The sequence below is a fragment of the Gavialis gangeticus genome, unplaced genomic scaffold (assembly GCF_001723915.1).
Source record: "Gavialis gangeticus isolate Ggan-Ray unplaced genomic scaffold, GavGan_comp1, whole genome shotgun sequence".
Taxonomy (NCBI): domain Eukaryota; kingdom Metazoa; phylum Chordata; order Crocodylia; family Gavialidae; genus Gavialis; species Gavialis gangeticus.
In genome coordinates, this window is record NW_017728960.1 from 4,760,505 (window position 1) to 4,776,546 (window position 16,042).

Sequence of the window (16,042 nt, forward strand, 5' to 3'; positions counted from 1 at the left end):
AGGCCTTAGAGGCTCAACTGCAATAATTCATGTAAAGTTTGGTCTTTAGGAGCAGACACCTTCCATCATCTGGTTTCAGGAAGAGCAACAGGGGCTTGCAAAACGCCTGCCCCTCCAGGGCTTCCAGGCACAGTGGCAGCAACTTTCAGACATACACAGATCTGTCTTACACTGAACACTCTGAGATGCAGAAAAGTTAGCAAAAGTCAGACACAGGAAGCTCTAGTGTGTGCAAATAACAACTTTATTATTTGTCTTTTTTAAAGCAGAGCTGCACACAGAGGAAATCCAATCCAGCTTTGGGACACAGCTCCCTGCTTTGTGAACATGAGCAAGCCCAGCTCACACTGCATCGTGCAATAAAACACTGACCAATGCATGGGTGGGATAAGCTTCGGATCAAGGCACTCTTTTTGCAGGAGATGGGCACACAGGCATGGAGTTATAAAGAACAGCTACTCCACTTCAATCCACATCCCACCTGCATCTGCTTTACTTTTCAAATATAAACAACACCTAACTGTAGAATGATTAAAATTGACTGCAGAGATAAACCCACAACTTTCCACCAGTTTTTTGTACAAGATTAAAAAGGAGTAACTAAATCAATTCATCTTGAGGAGTTGGTCTTCTGCACTGCCTCAGTGGCCGATTGTATTTGATCCTGGCTATGTCCCTGGGCTGGCAGGTTATGGGTTCCTTATTGCTGGACTACGAGATGGAGGCACAAAAGAATTCAGTGCTAAGCCAGATAAGCAAGGTCAGCAAGATGCTAAGGTGCCTGTAATAACACTTCAGAGACACTAACATGAAGCCAGCTGCTAGAATCCTTTGGTGGAGACATCAGCAAGACTTCCCCCTAACATCTGACTATGTTCCCCAGTGATTGTGGCCATTAGTGAATACACAGAACCCCTCTTGAATAGCAAGGGGTAGAGAAATAAGCAAGGCGTTATGCCTTATGGTTCAGAGAGCCTCACCTAGTTGCCTCAGCCAGAGTATCATGGGAGGGAGAGAGCTTCTGAGGCTCAGCATCAGACTGATAGATGGACTGAACCCCAGCTGATCACATCCATCTATGCCCTTTTGCATATCTATGCTAAATACGAGAAAATGAGAGACGGAGGTGGTGGGTGGGGAGGAAGGGGGTGGATATCAAAAGAGCAGAATTAGACCCAGATATCAGAAGTGCAGTCTCCACCTGGGTAGCGCATCTCATGAGCGAGGGCAGGCCCATGGGGTTCCTTCCCAAAGTCCACTAGGAAATCTTCATTCACTGTCAGGCCCCCTCTCACAGTGTCCACATCAATCTGCAGTATGACAGAGCCTTCCCTAGAAAGGGACAAGAAAGCAGGTGGTGGGAAAAATTAAGTCAGCTCTTATTTCAAGAGATTCCTTGCCTTGACTCTTCTCTTCCAGACTAAGGCCCAGAAGTTTTGTTTTAGCAGGAAGTCTTCCCAAGAGCCAAGATGAGTCCTAACTCCTGTGTGTGTGCACACATCAGCACTTGCTTCCGCTTAGATTTGTAGTCCTGGCCTTTCACCCAGTCTGGAGCCTACTTTCCAGTAGGGAGAACAGACATCATCAGTGATGTTTTCATTACCCTGAATGGACTTGCAGGGACCTGAGGGTCACTTGAAGGCAAATTACAGTGGTTCATTGAAAAGCCTGGCCTAGAACTGCCAATGCATAAGAGAAGTTTCTTAGACTTGACGACTTTGTAATGGGCTGTAATCTGCCCCCATGCGGTCATGTGGAAGACTACTGTCTGCTCTTTGTAAACAAAAAATCTGCCATAGATGCAGTCTGTGAAGACACTTCCTCTGCCTGAAGAAGGGTGTTTGCACCTGAAAACTTGCAAAGAAGAATGTTTTCAACTATTTTAGTTGGTCTAATAAAAGATATCAGTTTTACCCGAAGAACCATGTCTGCCTCTGTCCTTAGACCAACACAGCTATAACCAACACTCCTGACAGTCTGTGAAGATACTTTTGGGGCTATATAGTTTCCAGCAAGCTAGGTCATCTTCCATAATGGTAATGCTGCATGAATTCTGTCAACTCCCCACTCTCCCAGTCCTTCTCAGATTAAAAGAGTGTATTAAACTACTAAGTTATTAAAATAATTTCCTGAAAAGAAACACCTAGGCTCTCTACAATATGACATAAGCATCACCTACTTCTAAGAAGCAGCTCTTGGAAACAGGCTCTTGCCCCTGGGGTCACCTACCTGTAAACATTTCTTACCTGATAAGGTCTGGGTAGAACTGCTTGTCCCATCCACTGTAAAGGGAAGTGGTTATGTACAGTCTCTTGCCATCCAAGCTCAGCTGGATCATCTGAGGTCCACCTGCAACCTTCTTCCCCTGGGAGGTACAATGGGAACAAGATAACTGCTGGTGTTCTCACTTTGGAAGAAGAACGCAACAGGAGGGTGAGGCAGAGAAGTCCAGCAGGATCAACTTCCTGCAGACAGGAGTTTGCTTTCCTGAATAGAAAACCATTGAAAACCTCTTCATTTGAGCTGGCAACCATTTCAAAAGAGAGACTCACTGTGTGCCTAAATCTAAGCTCAAGGGTATGAGAGATGGGTTTTGTATGGATGTGGAAACTGGGTTAAGTCAGAAAGGCTCCAATCCTTCAATCTTTACTAAGGTAAAAAAATCATTCTGTCCTTGGAGGGGACTTTTTCTTCCAGAAAGCTGGCAGAAGCAGGCATTTATACAGGGGGCATATACTGGCATAAGACAGCTACTAAGAGCATGGCTGTGCTGCTGTAGAGAGTTGTGGCTGCAGGACACATACTCCCACCTAAGCTAGCATCCATGTTGCCATCTCTGTCTCAACAGCAGTGAGAATGTGGGGGTGCAGGCTTTCAAAAGGGTCACACAAGCCCCTGGGGACACCCTCAGGCAGCTGGCTTGTCTGAAACTTCTGCTGCAGCATCTTCTACCCAAGCTATGTTAAGCCAGTTCAGGCAAGACACCTTCAGGTACAAATCTAGGCCGCAAGACACAACAAAGTGAGGAATTAGCAAACAGTGCTAAGATGTGATGCTTCTGGTGGAGAAAGCAGCCAATGTTGCTCACCTTGATCACAAATGACTCTGGTGGACACTGCAGCTCTGGGTCTTCCAACACAGTGACGGGCCCACCTCTGGTGATACTGCCTCCCAAAAACACCTGTAGGCAAGGGTCTGTTGTTACCAAGGGAGCAGGGACTCCAGGCATAGAAGATACGTGGCCAGGCAGCCAAGGCATTTACATGGAGACTGAAACTTGTCCTCTTCCCTTTCTAAAGAAGAGACAGAGGTAGTGTACCCAACCACAGCAACTTGCCTCACCTGTCCAACCAGTTTGGGTTTCCTGGTGTTGGAGATATCATATTGACGAAGGTCTCCATGGATCCAGTTGTTGAAATACAGGAATCTATCATCCAGGGAGATGAGGATGTCAGTAATGAGACCTTAAAAAAAAAAAAAATAGAGCAGTCAGCAGTGGAGGCAAGAAATACACAGCAAATATACAGCCAATAGCAGCAACAGCAAACAAGGTCCAAACAGCCACAGATTCACAACTGTTAGTAGACCAGGCACAGAGCATCGAGACAAGACCTTAGATTCAGGCCCCACCAAAAATAAGTCTGAGCTCTACTGCTGCTATCACTCTATCCCCATCTGAACCTGGTTTTTGGTCCCAGATGATTACTGTGATTCCGTTCAGTACCACCTTCCGTAACCACGTTTAGTTCTTGCTGAAAGCCAGGGCTACAGAGTTCCTTTCACAGCAGATACCACCACCAAGTTCTAGAGAGCCAAGTTAGAAGAAGGGACCAAACATGATTTCCTGCAGAGAGGATCAGAAGAAAAGCCCATTTGGCTTCCATTTAGCAGAAGCTATACTTTGGCTGAGGGAAGTTATGCTTCTGTCATCATGCCTGATAAAGAATGCCTTGCATTTGAAAGCTTCCCCAACTTTATCCCAACCATGCAGTTTGTCCAGTAAATCACACACAAAAATCCTTGGCTCTAACTCAGGATATTCCCAACTAGCAACTGGTGACAGTTTAGAATATACTCCAAATGGGCCAAGGGCAGAGGTACACACTGGTGAATCTAAACACAATCCTTCTCTCAGGTTTCTTGGAGAAGACTTTCCTGAAATACAACCATTTAGCAGTCACCAATTCATAAACCTTCACATCAATGACTGCTATTTGTGGGGGGGGGGAAGAAGAAGTTAACAGGCAGATACAGTTTATGGTCAGAAGGGCACTGTAGAAAAATGGAAAGCCACTGGTCAGCTTCATTGCTACCCCAATCAAGCCAAGCCAAAAAGACTCTAAATGATAATGCATGCTGGCAGTTTGAAAGACTGTGAATGGCAAGCCTGTGCAACCTCCTCTTCAGAAGGGCACCTGCTTCTTTTGCAGCATGGACCCAGACACTGGCAGTACTGATAACCCATCGCCATATCTTTGGTACGGTAAGTATTTCATGGCCAGGGATCTATATTGCTGCTGAGGATGTTTAAGAAGCAAATCTTGAGCCCTCCTCCACTCACCTGGCATCTCAGGCAGAAGCCACCCCTCCACCTTCTTGTTGGGAACTTGGATCACCTTCTCAGCTGCCCAGGTTCCTTTCTGCAGGGGAACAAAACTATACATATCACCCGTACTCCTTTTAGTCAGTCAAGAGAAGCTCAATTATGCTTGATAGCAGCAGGGTAAGCATACAAGAGCATATGCTTAACTTAGCCCATATAAAGGCAACACACAAGTACTACAGATAAGCATTAACAATGACAATGAAGCATCAGTAAGTGACCAGGCTCCAGAATACATGTATTCTGCCTGGTTACTTACTATCTAACATACAGAGCACTTGTCTGTTGGATGTCAACAACAGCACACCTACAATAGCTCCAGAAGGTACCCAAATAAAGGAGTTCAAGGGAGGAGGGGCAAAATACATGATGCCAGGCTAGGGCTGGCTCTTTCCGCAGAAGTGGGTCATTTTTGTCCTTTGCTTTAGTTCATGCCAGAAAGAACATGGCTGGGGAAAAATGTAGGACCCACAGTACCAGTTACTTCATTGCAACAGCATCTAGCAAATTACAGTAGAGTTGATTATCTGAAAAGTCAGTTAAGCAAAATGTTTTTTATTAACAAAACCATCAACCTGAAGTTGGGTTTTGCTTCTTAGTGACAATTCTGTCATTTTCTAGATCTGCTATAAGATACAAATGAATCTCTCTCAGCTTACTTGCTCTCACAACTAATTCCCTGGAAAGATCTTTCACCTATTCTAGATTCAAACAATTCCTTTTAAAGCAGGTGGAAGTTGCAGACACATTGGTTTACATGCAAATGCTGGCTCCTGTTGGAGTCTCAGCACTGCAGATGTAGGATTTGCTGATTACTGCACACTTCCCAGAAGCTCATTGCCTCACAAGGGTAAAACTCTGCACACAGAATATTAAAAGCTTGTGGGAGCTCCTAACAAAACTAACTAGCACTGAATTATCTGCCCTGCTTTGAGAAAGAGCAGGACCTCCTAGTCCACCTCTGTGCCTGGGAGGGCGGTGGTTTCATAGAGCCTCTCCACTTTGCTAAACTTGATGCCACATGAGAAGAATGTTGCTTGACGGCTCTAACTGAACTCAGCTGCCCTCTCAGTGACCTGGAGCCTCCCTGAAACAGGGTCTCATTTGAGCCTTGCCTCCTGCCAAAGTCCTTACCTCAGTCTTGTAGAAACGGTGGATCGCACTGCTCAGGGCACACCCGACATACCCCTCTGCAGCATCAGGATTGTGGAGAAATCTGATTTCCAGTGGGATGGAATCCTCCCCCAAATCAATTGTTTGTATGAAAGCATGAGTAGTCCAGTCCCACACATTAATGTAGCGGCCATAGTGCCCTGAGGAATCAAGTCATACAAACATGACATCAGAAGAGTTGCCTTTAACTTTGGAGAATCATCATTTCCAAGTGTGCAGCAGCTATTCAAATATCTCTGGCAGGGAAAATTAGTGCAACTGCATACAATTATAGGTGAGGGCTTCCAAGTGTTTTATAGGACAGCATGTGGGGCTTTGCTCCTAACAAAAGAATCTCTACTCATTTCAAAACTCTTTGTAGGAGAGGCATCAAGCATCAGATTGTGGGGTTCTCTGCATCATGTCTCCATGGCCACCATACAGTAGAAGACATGGAAGTCCATGTTTGGTGGGAGCCTGGAGGACAGAGTGTCCATCCACTGAGGCTGCAGGTCTTCATACCCAGACAAACTAAAACTCGAGCAGTATGAGCAGTCTCTGACATTCCATTCATGCAAACATTGCTCTTCAATGCAATCAGGAGAAGCATGATAACCTTCTGAGGGGAAGGGAGGAGAATCTAAACTGAGGTGCCCCTACCTCCTCCTCACAGCTGACTTTCAACACAGAGTACACTTTTAAAATATACCTGGAAAACATGGGGTTCAACATCAGAGTCAAGAGCTTACACTACGTGAAGAATGATCAGGGTAGGTGAGTATGCCTGGCTTGGTGTAAGCCACTCAGTATAATCTTTAGTAGCTTCTGTAAAAAGGTCCAGCAGACAGTGCTTACAGGTCTTTTTTGCCTACATGCTTCCTGAGGTCAGCAGTTTTCACTATCTATAGAGAAGCCACTGGTCACAATCCTGGCCAGGGTTTTCCCCAGAGTGTTCAAATTGATGCTCTCACCTTTTGTCAGATCTGCTGGGTTAAACCCATTTGCAATGTACTTTGGAACTCCCCATTCAGTGCTCAGCAGGACGTTGTGCCGTGGCTGGTACCAGAAGTCGTAGCCAAGGGCAGGTATCTTGTTCCCTTTCTCCCAGTTTCCCTTCACTTCAAAGGTCTTTCCATCCAGCAAAATAAAGCCACCTAATGCAATAAACATACACACACATTTTATAAGAGAATCATTCAAGTTAACAGCTTGACCATGATCACACAAGTAATGAGTAAATAGGAACAATAGAAGAAATAAAAAGGAACTCTTATAAAAGCAATCCATAGCCTGCTACACCTACACAAGGGAGAAGAATGTTTTTGGAAGGGGATAGGTTTTTGTGCCCTTTATTGTAAGCATGATTATTGGCATTTTAACAGCAAGCAGGATTACTCAGCATAAAAGACAAGCTAGAACTTCCCCTCCCTGAGTTCCAATGCTGAATTTCTTAGCCAAATAAATATTGACCTAACAAGCCACCCATACTAATTTATATGTCTTTATACCGTAGGACTACTGACACTGATTAACTGCATTAAGATTGATTTCCCAGGCATGCTGGCATTGCCTTTCTGGAAAAAGGGGAGCTGAAGTATTGATCTGGAAAAGAAACCTGTCTGGCCCTTTCCAGCTTCTTTAACCTATTTGTTGAGTTCCCAGTTTCGCCCAATAGTGTTGTTATTGTAAACCAATAAGACCTGCAAGACTCTTTCGAAGCTGCCTTAAAGCAGGTCCTGAAGGTTTCACACCCACTCCTTTTATCTTTGTCCTTAAAACAAACATGAAGTGATATGTATTAACAACTGCCTACAACCCGAAAGACACCTGCAGTGTGAAAGGGGGCACGGGTCACAGCCATTCACATACAGCTGACAAACGACTGCTTGGATATTAAGGAATGAGTTTTAAAGTAGTAATGCTCTGTTTGTTAGCCTCTCACAAGGGCTTTAAACATGAACTTTGGAAACACTGCCAGCTGAAAGTGCCAAACAAGGAAGTTTATCTCCTCCACACAATAAGACATGGAGCTTTTTACAGAGACAAAAGATGAGTATCAGAGCCTTTCAAGTCTACCTCACCAGTAAAAAGTCAGCACAAGTTGATACATTTTAAACAGGGTTAAGTGAGCTGTACTGATGGATCCTGTGGGCAACTACCTACTTCACAAACACATGCAGCTGCTTAGAATCTAAAGGCTCAAGGACTGAACCTCCACAGAATCTAACTGTCCTGTAGCCCAGAAGCAGGTCCTCCAAATCAAGCTCAAATCATATTGGCATTTGGCATGGCTTTTCAAAGTACCTGTGATGTTTGACTCATTTACGCCCTCAGCCAAGTATCTATTGTATGATTCAGTAGAGCAAAGCTGGCTACCGGCACAAAAGAACTGGGAACTTCTTACAAAGCTTACAGTTTTTAGCTTGAACTCTGGTAGCCTGTTATTTCTGTAGCAAAGATGCCATCCCCTGAATGATTATGGAAATAAATACCTTTCCCATTGCCAGATGGTTCACCTAGGGAACTGATCATGATCTCACCATTACCCAGACAGTGAGTTGTGTGGGGATTGGCCAGGTTGCACTTCCAGTATACTTCCACTGGCTCAATAACCTAAAGAGAGTTTACACAGAGTCAAGCCTCTTGTTGCTCAGTCCCCTCCCTCTGAGTTAAAACAAAGCATCAACCCCTACCCCATTATGGGCCTATTGACATCTTGGAACACTGAAGAGTTCTCAGGTTTTGGGTACCTGGCTGCTATCTGCTCTGGACTTGGACCAAGAGAAGGAGACTACAAGAGAGAACTGAGAAAATCCCAGTGCTTTACATGACTGGAGATACTGCTTTGCATTTATTTTTATTTTTAGTGATTCCCTTGAATTATTTTCTTAAAGAAAAATGTACCATGCTGCAACATTAAAAGCGTGGTCATAGTCAAAAGACATAAAACCAGTGGTTCAGTGCTATACAGTAAGGCTGAAAAAAATCAGTCCATCTGCAATTCACTGAAGTTAGTTGTTTTTCTTGATATATTAAGAAGACAACTAGCTTGCATCTAGATACAGAACCAGATTGCAACAGCAGCAGAATAGTCAGTAAAATGTTTATTATTGGGCTTTCTGTCAGAGACACAGACTAGTGCCCAGTTTTCAGATAGGAGCATTTGAATGTGGTGCTGATTGTAAGGAAAATAAGACAGTTTTAATCTCTCTTGAGAACCAGTTTGAAACAAAGAAAGTCTCTGTATCAAAAGAGATATTTATTTTTCTTCACCCCATTACACATAAGTAAATTCTGGCTAAGTCATGAGGAACAGCATAGTCACCTGTTATTCCAAGGGTGTAAAAGGAGAAAAATCAGGAAGACCAAGGCACAATTTGAGATGCAAATGACAAGGGCCATAACAGGCAATAAAAAGGATTTTACAAGTGTGTCAAAAGTAGGAGGAAGACTGAAGAAACATTAGGTCCCTTACCAAACGCTGAATGTAATCTAGTTATGGATGATGCAGGGAAGGCTGACATATTTAATAGCGTTTTTACTTCAGTCTCCACAAATAGGGGTAGCTATCAGATGATGAGTGCTGATGGCAGCAAAGATAGGGAAGCAGACAAACAGCTTCGAGTGACTGCAGAACAGGTTAGGGATTACTCAGAAAAGCTAGATGCTTTCAAGTTGGCAGGGCTGGATGGGGAGCACCCTAGGGCACTGAAGGGATTGGCTAAAGGTAATTTTAGTGTCATTCACTATTGTCTTTGAGAACTTGTGGAGGTCAGGTGCAGTGCTGGATTGGTGGAAAAGGGCAAATATAATGCCTTTCTTTAGAAAAGGGAAGAAGAAGGATGGATCTGAGGAATTAAAGATAAGTCAGCCAAACTTCAATACCTGAAACAATCATAGAGCAAGTCCTCAAAGAATATATTGTGAAGAACCTAAAGGAGAACAAAGTGATCAGGAACACCCAGCACAGATTCACTACTAGCAAGTCATGCCTGGCCAAGCTGACTTCCTTCTATGATAAGGTGATATGCTTGGTGGATAAGGGGAGAGTAGCAGATGATATACCTTGACTTTAGCAAGGCTCTTGACATCATCTCCCATGACACTCGTTAAGCTAAGGAAATACAGACTAGACAAAACTACTGTAAGTACTTTCCACTGTAACATGAATACATTGGACCATAATGGATAGTTGGACTTCATGCTCAAAAAGTAGTCACCACTGGCCCAAGGTCTAGTTTGGAGGGCGTATCAAGTGGAGTTTCCCAGGGGTCTGCCCTGGTTTCAGTATTGTTTAATATCTTCATTAATCATTTGGATAATGGGATCAAGTACACAATTCAATCTGTGGATGACAGCAAGGTGGCTAGAGTTGCAGACACCCTGGAAGGCAGGGCTAAGATCCAGAATGACCTGGATAGACTGGGGATATGGTCTGCAATCATTCAGATTAAATTCAACAAAGAAAAGTGCCCTTGAGATGGAATAACTGCAAACACAAATACAGACTGGAAAATTGTTGGCTGGGCTGTAATACTGCAGAGAAGGACTTGAGGGTCACAGTGCACAGGAAGTTGAATATGAGCCAACAGCATCCTGGGTTGTATTAACAGGAATGTCACTTGCAAATAAAGATTCTTTTGCCTTATCCAAAATTGTTGAGGCCTCACCTGAAGCACTGTGTCCAGTTTTAGGCCCCACACTTCAAGAAGGATGCGGACAGATTGGAGAGTCCAGCACAGAGCAACAAAAATGATTAGGGGTCTGGAAAGCAAGACTTATGAGAAAAGGCTGAAAGAACTAGGGTTATTTAGTGGCCATAGGAGACAGGACTAGGAGCAATAGGCTTAAGCTGCAGCAGAGGAAATTTAGGTTAGAGAGATGAGAAGGAACTTTCTGACTTTATGGGTGGTCAAGCACTGGAACAGGCTGCCTAGAGAATTTGGGACCTCCATCCTTGGATGTTTTCAAGAGCAGGTTGGACAGATATTTGGCTGGGGTGGTTTAGTCAAGGCTATGAGTGGAGGGCTGGACTACATGGCCTTGTGAGGTCCCTTTCAGTCCTAATTTACCCATGATCCTATGAAAGCTGGAAGATTAACTATGATAGGAGACTGATAATAGGTGTGTCCCACCAACTGTAATGGGAAATACCATGCACCTTTAATAAGATCTATTTCCTGATACCTCTGCCAAACTGTTTGTCCTAGTATATGTGTATGTGTGAGTGTAAGCGAGTGAGTGAGATTTGTTTTTGGAAATTTTCATGCCCAAAGCTTCAGTCACTCATAGAATAAAACTGGAGAAAAATACAGTATTTTTCACAAAATGCTCAAGCTTTTAATTTAAAACCCATGCTTAGGAACAGGGATATGAAACCTGGTATATAGATGGCCTGTGCGTCAGGGATGTGGTTTTATAGTCCCTGTGATAATCCGACCAAATCTGAAGAAGTTTGGAAAGGGTCCTGAAATTTGCATACATTCAACAGAATACTTTCAATTTAGCAGCTAATGGGAATGTACTAGGAACATGCAATTAAAGACTGGATCATGCTACTGTATGTAAAGTCTGGACAGATAATCTGAATACTGGCATTCCCTAACATTTAAGTGCCAGATTTTGAATGCTACATTCTTTTAAAACAATTTGGTGCCTGCATGTGCATGTAACTGTCCTAAGAAACTGTGAGACATTCAGTGCTCAGACAAGTTTAGATTTATGAAAGCCCTGAAAACATATTCTGGACTCTCCATCCAACTTTGGAATAGAAGTCATAGTTCCCATCCCCCAGGCAAGGCACCTGTCTTTGTGTCACCTCTGACATACCTTATAGAGCCTGGGAGCCCGCATGTCTGTGCCCACATCCACCACGTAAATGCGGGAAGAGATCAGACTGGGAAGAATCAGCCGGTTCCGTTTCTTGCTGACATCCCCAAAGGAGCTGCTGCAAGTATTCCACCCCGAATGATGGAGCTCGTCGTTGACATTGGGCATGGGCAGACGGTGGATCACCTATGAAAGCAAAGGATTAAAATTCAGGTTTAGCAAATGGTCAGGACAGGAAGCCCCAGAGAAAGGGACACAGCCCTATAGATAAAAACATAGATTAGGAAAGGGGGCATGGGAATTACAGTTGTTATCTAGAAAGTAAATTCAGAGAGTAGGTGGAGATTTTCAGAGTTGCTGCTTGGGTGGGGTGGGGGAGGTCCTATCCCTAGTAGTGAGTCTGGGAGGCCTGGGAGACTCCCAGAGATCAAGACTCTTGGCTTTTATTTCTGGCTCTCTATATGTCATGCTATATGACCTTAGGCAAGTCACTTCTTTTCCCCACACTTTGCATTTAATGGACATCCGCATGTCCTAACATTCGTCTTATGCTTTAACTGTATCTAAAACTTGGAAAGTAGACAGATAATCCAGCTGTTGCAAAAAACAGAATGGTGGTAGAGAGAAAAGAACAACTGCACAAAGGCAGCCACTTTCTGACTGGGCAAAGCTGGCCTGGTTACAGTGTGGTCTTGCAGCAATTTGATTACACTTAATGGTACTTTGCATTCTGGCTGCTGATCTGCAGTAGAATGTAGCGTAGGGTTAAGAAATGTTCTTAAGGCTGTTGTCCCAGTAAGAAACTGGATTCTTCAATCCCTGCAGCAAAATCTTTAGTAAGAATTACATAAAAGAAAGAGTTACATATGAAAAACATGTCAAAACAGACGCATTGTTTCCCAGCTCCTTTGTAACACTGAAGACCAAAGTCTAAAATGCCAATAAATCACACGAATAACTAGTATTTTGGAATGCACATTACACTTTTTGAAACAATGAACCAACCCCTTTTAAAATACCTAGTTTTAACAAATAACTGGGAGCTATGGTCTTCATAATTTGCCAGATTTTGCTTTTCCATTTGAGATGGGAATGCATTCATTTTATCGAGGACATAATATAGAATCACTGGTTGGACAGGAAAATAAACTTGCTATGAACTTGATAAAAAATTGTCAAGTGCCCCAAGCAAATATGATCCTGTAGAGATTAGTAGTCTTTCAACACATATACTGACAATGTGGATTTAGAGGGAGTCACCCAAATGCTTACTACACAAAGAAAAGCTTTGAAGTCTTCTTGGGAAGAAGAGTTTATACATTAGCCTTGAGAAGTTCCTGGAGGATTATTTAGCTGAGGTTTAGAAAATGGCTGAAAACTCAGACATGTATCTAAGCCACCAGAGTTTCAGAGAAGTTTGATGTGAATTCATAAACTGGCTCAAATTCTTGAAGAATCTTGAGAAGGAGAGTGGAATTCTGAGTTTCTAGAGAAATATGAAACCAGCTAAGTTACCCATAGTTCAGGGTTCACTGTGAATAGGCTGTACATGTCCAAGAAATGTACCATGAAATGTATATTGATGATCAACACTGGAATGTCTATTGGACAATGGTGATGCAGAAAAACCAAAAGCAGCCAAGGACAAAAGAAATCTCTGACAAAAAGAGAACAAAAGGCAGGGTCCCTGGATCCAACTTTCATGACTGGAGGGGTCTCTGGATAAGACAGTGAGAAAGTACAACACAAAAATGAGTTAGCACAACTGACATAGGGCTGTCTTGCCATGCTTGGTGCAGGGAGGAAAAAAAAAAAATCAGTATCTTGAGTGCAGGCAGGAGAGAAAAGCCCATCCAGGGAGCGCTAGATGAAAAGAAGAGAGACAAAGCTGTCTAAGTCCTCCAAAGGTGCATTATATACCCATTTAGCCAGCAAGACAGGATAATGACAAATGCAGAGTTTCTCTTGCAAGCAGGGGTACAAGTTGCTGCCCCTAGAGAGTAGTGATAAATGGCAAGCAGATGGCATGTGGTCAGCTCAAGCAGAAGCAGGGTAGAGTACAGCCAGAGCAATACCTGAGAGTAACATGGAGATTCTGGATCCACATCCACAGTGGCCAGATAGTCAGGTTTGTTTATCCCAGTGTTCCGGTAGATACAGGGCAAATATATGATTGTCTCCCTGGGACCTGCCAAGGCAGAAGCATAGTTTAAGAGTTGGCAATCATTAGTTTAAAAGAAAAAAACTGATATGAGCTTTGAAGGTGTTTTTTACTGGGTTGAATTTACCCATCTGGAGCTTGGGGTCCTTCCTCCTGAATTACATCAGGGGCATACAGATCCTAGTTTCCAAGGGAAGCTCTGGACAGCATGCAGCTGGAAAGAGATTTCCTTGCCTAAGGAAGGGACTCCTTCAGCTTTGTTCAGCTCTGCCTAAGGACTCAACCCTTGTTCAGAAAAGTACTTCTGAAGGGGCTTTGGGATGCACAGGTCATTGCAACGAGAACAGCTTCCGGGATTTCCCTTACCACTGACAAGGGCTTGTCCACCCTCCCCTAGTGGCAGTTACTCAAGGTACACTCTGGTGTCATGCATCATCTCTAGCCCTGCCTTGGTTATTATAACCAGCAACTGTAGAGGCCTTTAAAATACTCAAGCCTGCATTCATGGCTCCACTGAGGTCAAAGACAATACAGACCAATGACTTCAAGCAGGTGAGAATCTGGTTGACGATTCTATGTTTGTAAGAGGAACAGAACATGCCCATGTTGATTAGCCCACTGTGAAAGAGAAGCCTGGCTTAAAAATGATCACAATGTAAAACCATACAGGCTACCCCAAGGGAAATGAGAACAGGAAATCACTCCTTTTTTCACTTGTGAGCCATATGTAGGTCCCATTTATGGCAAAAAGCAAGGTTGCAAGAAACTCTGTTATGATAAACTTGTTTGTTTTAATGTTCAGTATTTCAAAGTGTAGACACAGCAGAGTTTGCTGTGTGTGAGTCCTCCACACCAAGCTATTTCTGCTGTGAACCTGTTATGGCACAAGGCCACAGTCTGAAAGTCTTGACCAGCAATAGGTCAAAGATGAAAGTGGGTTTTACTTGCACTTTACAGTTTCCTCCCACCTACTGAAGAATCCAAACTATAGAGCTAATTAATGACATGGAATTGGATCATCTTAATTTTAAAGTGATCCAGCAATAACTTGCAACTCTTTCACCGATGGCCTAGGATTTCAAGCGCAAACTGATACGGACTTGCCTTTCATGGCATCCAAAGGAGTCTTGTATCCAGGACCGCATTCTCCACATTCTGCTATTATAAAATAATAATAGTAAACGTTAGAGATTCCCAAGTTACTGAAAGGCACATGTTCAAAAGAGGGTACTGGAAATGTCAGACACTCACAAATCCGTTTAACTCTAAGAGCAGTTAATGAGCTGAAGACCTCTGAAAATTAAGCACAAAGTGTCAGGTTGAACACCCAAAGAGAGAGGAAAAAAATCAGAGCTTGAATTTTAAAGGAGCTCTTTTCTGCAACTTAGCACCAAGGCAATGTATGGCAAGTGCTTGGGAACTAGGAAGACTTAACTGACAGCAAGTTTTTGAGACTGGGGTCCATGCACTGCCCTTCATTCACCTAGACACATTGCTCCATTTGAATAACCCACTTTCCCATGAAGTGGAAAGCTTTTAGGCTTCTTCTGAGTATTAGTCCTTGAAGAAGTGGCCACTCCTGTGGGCTTAGAAGCTCTTTGGCAGACAGTTCTGCAGAAGCCTGTCCAGGATTTTTGGTAGTCTTGTTTGGTGGGAAGTCTGACCTAGATTAGCTCCCTTCCCAAGAAACTCATTTTCCAGTCACTTCCTCCTGCTAGAAACCCCCACTGAACTCTAGCCTGCACCCTTACATTACCTGCTACCAATCCTCAGCTCAGTTATTAATTCAGGAACCAGAAGAAGAGAGACATTGCAGCTGGCAGTCCATGTAGCCAAGAGATTGGAGGGGAACCTGAATGCTATCAATGGGGGAGTCTGCTTAGCAGCACCAGAGGTACACATGTCTACTTGGAGGCTGGTGGCTGCATTATGATGAAGAAAGATCAAGGCATTTTGAAGTAGCAGAGAAGCTGAAAATATATGTCCCTGGGTTCTGTAAAGGATAAAGCAGGAATTCAGTGGATTCAATGCATACCTCATATTCTCTCTGTACAAAGCCTCCGCTTTGGGAGCTGGAAGGAGAATTACAGAAGGAAAGAAATTGTTTCATGAATTCTACTCTCTCTCCTCTGAGGTTTATGACATTAAAATTGGATTTACTCAAAAAAGGACACACTAGCACTGACATATTAACTTAAGCATTTTCTTATATAACTGGATTTATAGATAGGGAAAGGAAAGAAAATCCACTGTGTTTCGTTTGTGCCTAAGCTCTATAAAAAAAAAAAAAAAAAAAA

At 43.3% G+C, this 16,042-nt stretch overlaps 1 protein-coding gene across 1 annotated transcript in view; it reads right to left on the reverse strand.

Moving 5' to 3' along the window:
* Window positions 1-226: 226 nt before the first annotated feature.
* SELENBP1 (selenium binding protein 1) overlaps window positions 227-16,042 on the reverse strand; it is a 20,258-nt gene continuing 4,442 nt past the window's right edge. The window contains exons 2-12 of the mRNA XM_019528282.1: window positions 14,850-14,903; window positions 13,660-13,772; window positions 11,585-11,770; window positions 8,248-8,368; window positions 6,727-6,909; window positions 5,738-5,916; window positions 4,562-4,640; window positions 3,343-3,464; window positions 3,089-3,181; window positions 2,247-2,365; window positions 227-1,332 (exon numbers count right to left, since the gene is read on the reverse strand). Coding sequence (XP_019383827.1) covers window positions 1,170-1,332; window positions 2,247-2,365; window positions 3,089-3,181; window positions 3,343-3,464; window positions 4,562-4,640; window positions 5,738-5,916; window positions 6,727-6,909; window positions 8,248-8,368; window positions 11,585-11,770; window positions 13,660-13,772; window positions 14,850-14,903 — 1,412 coding nt within the window. The 3' untranslated portion in view covers window positions 227-1,169. The remainder of the gene's footprint in view (window positions 1,333-2,246; window positions 2,366-3,088; window positions 3,182-3,342; window positions 3,465-4,561; window positions 4,641-5,737; window positions 5,917-6,726; window positions 6,910-8,247; window positions 8,369-11,584; window positions 11,771-13,659; window positions 13,773-14,849; window positions 14,904-16,042) is intronic.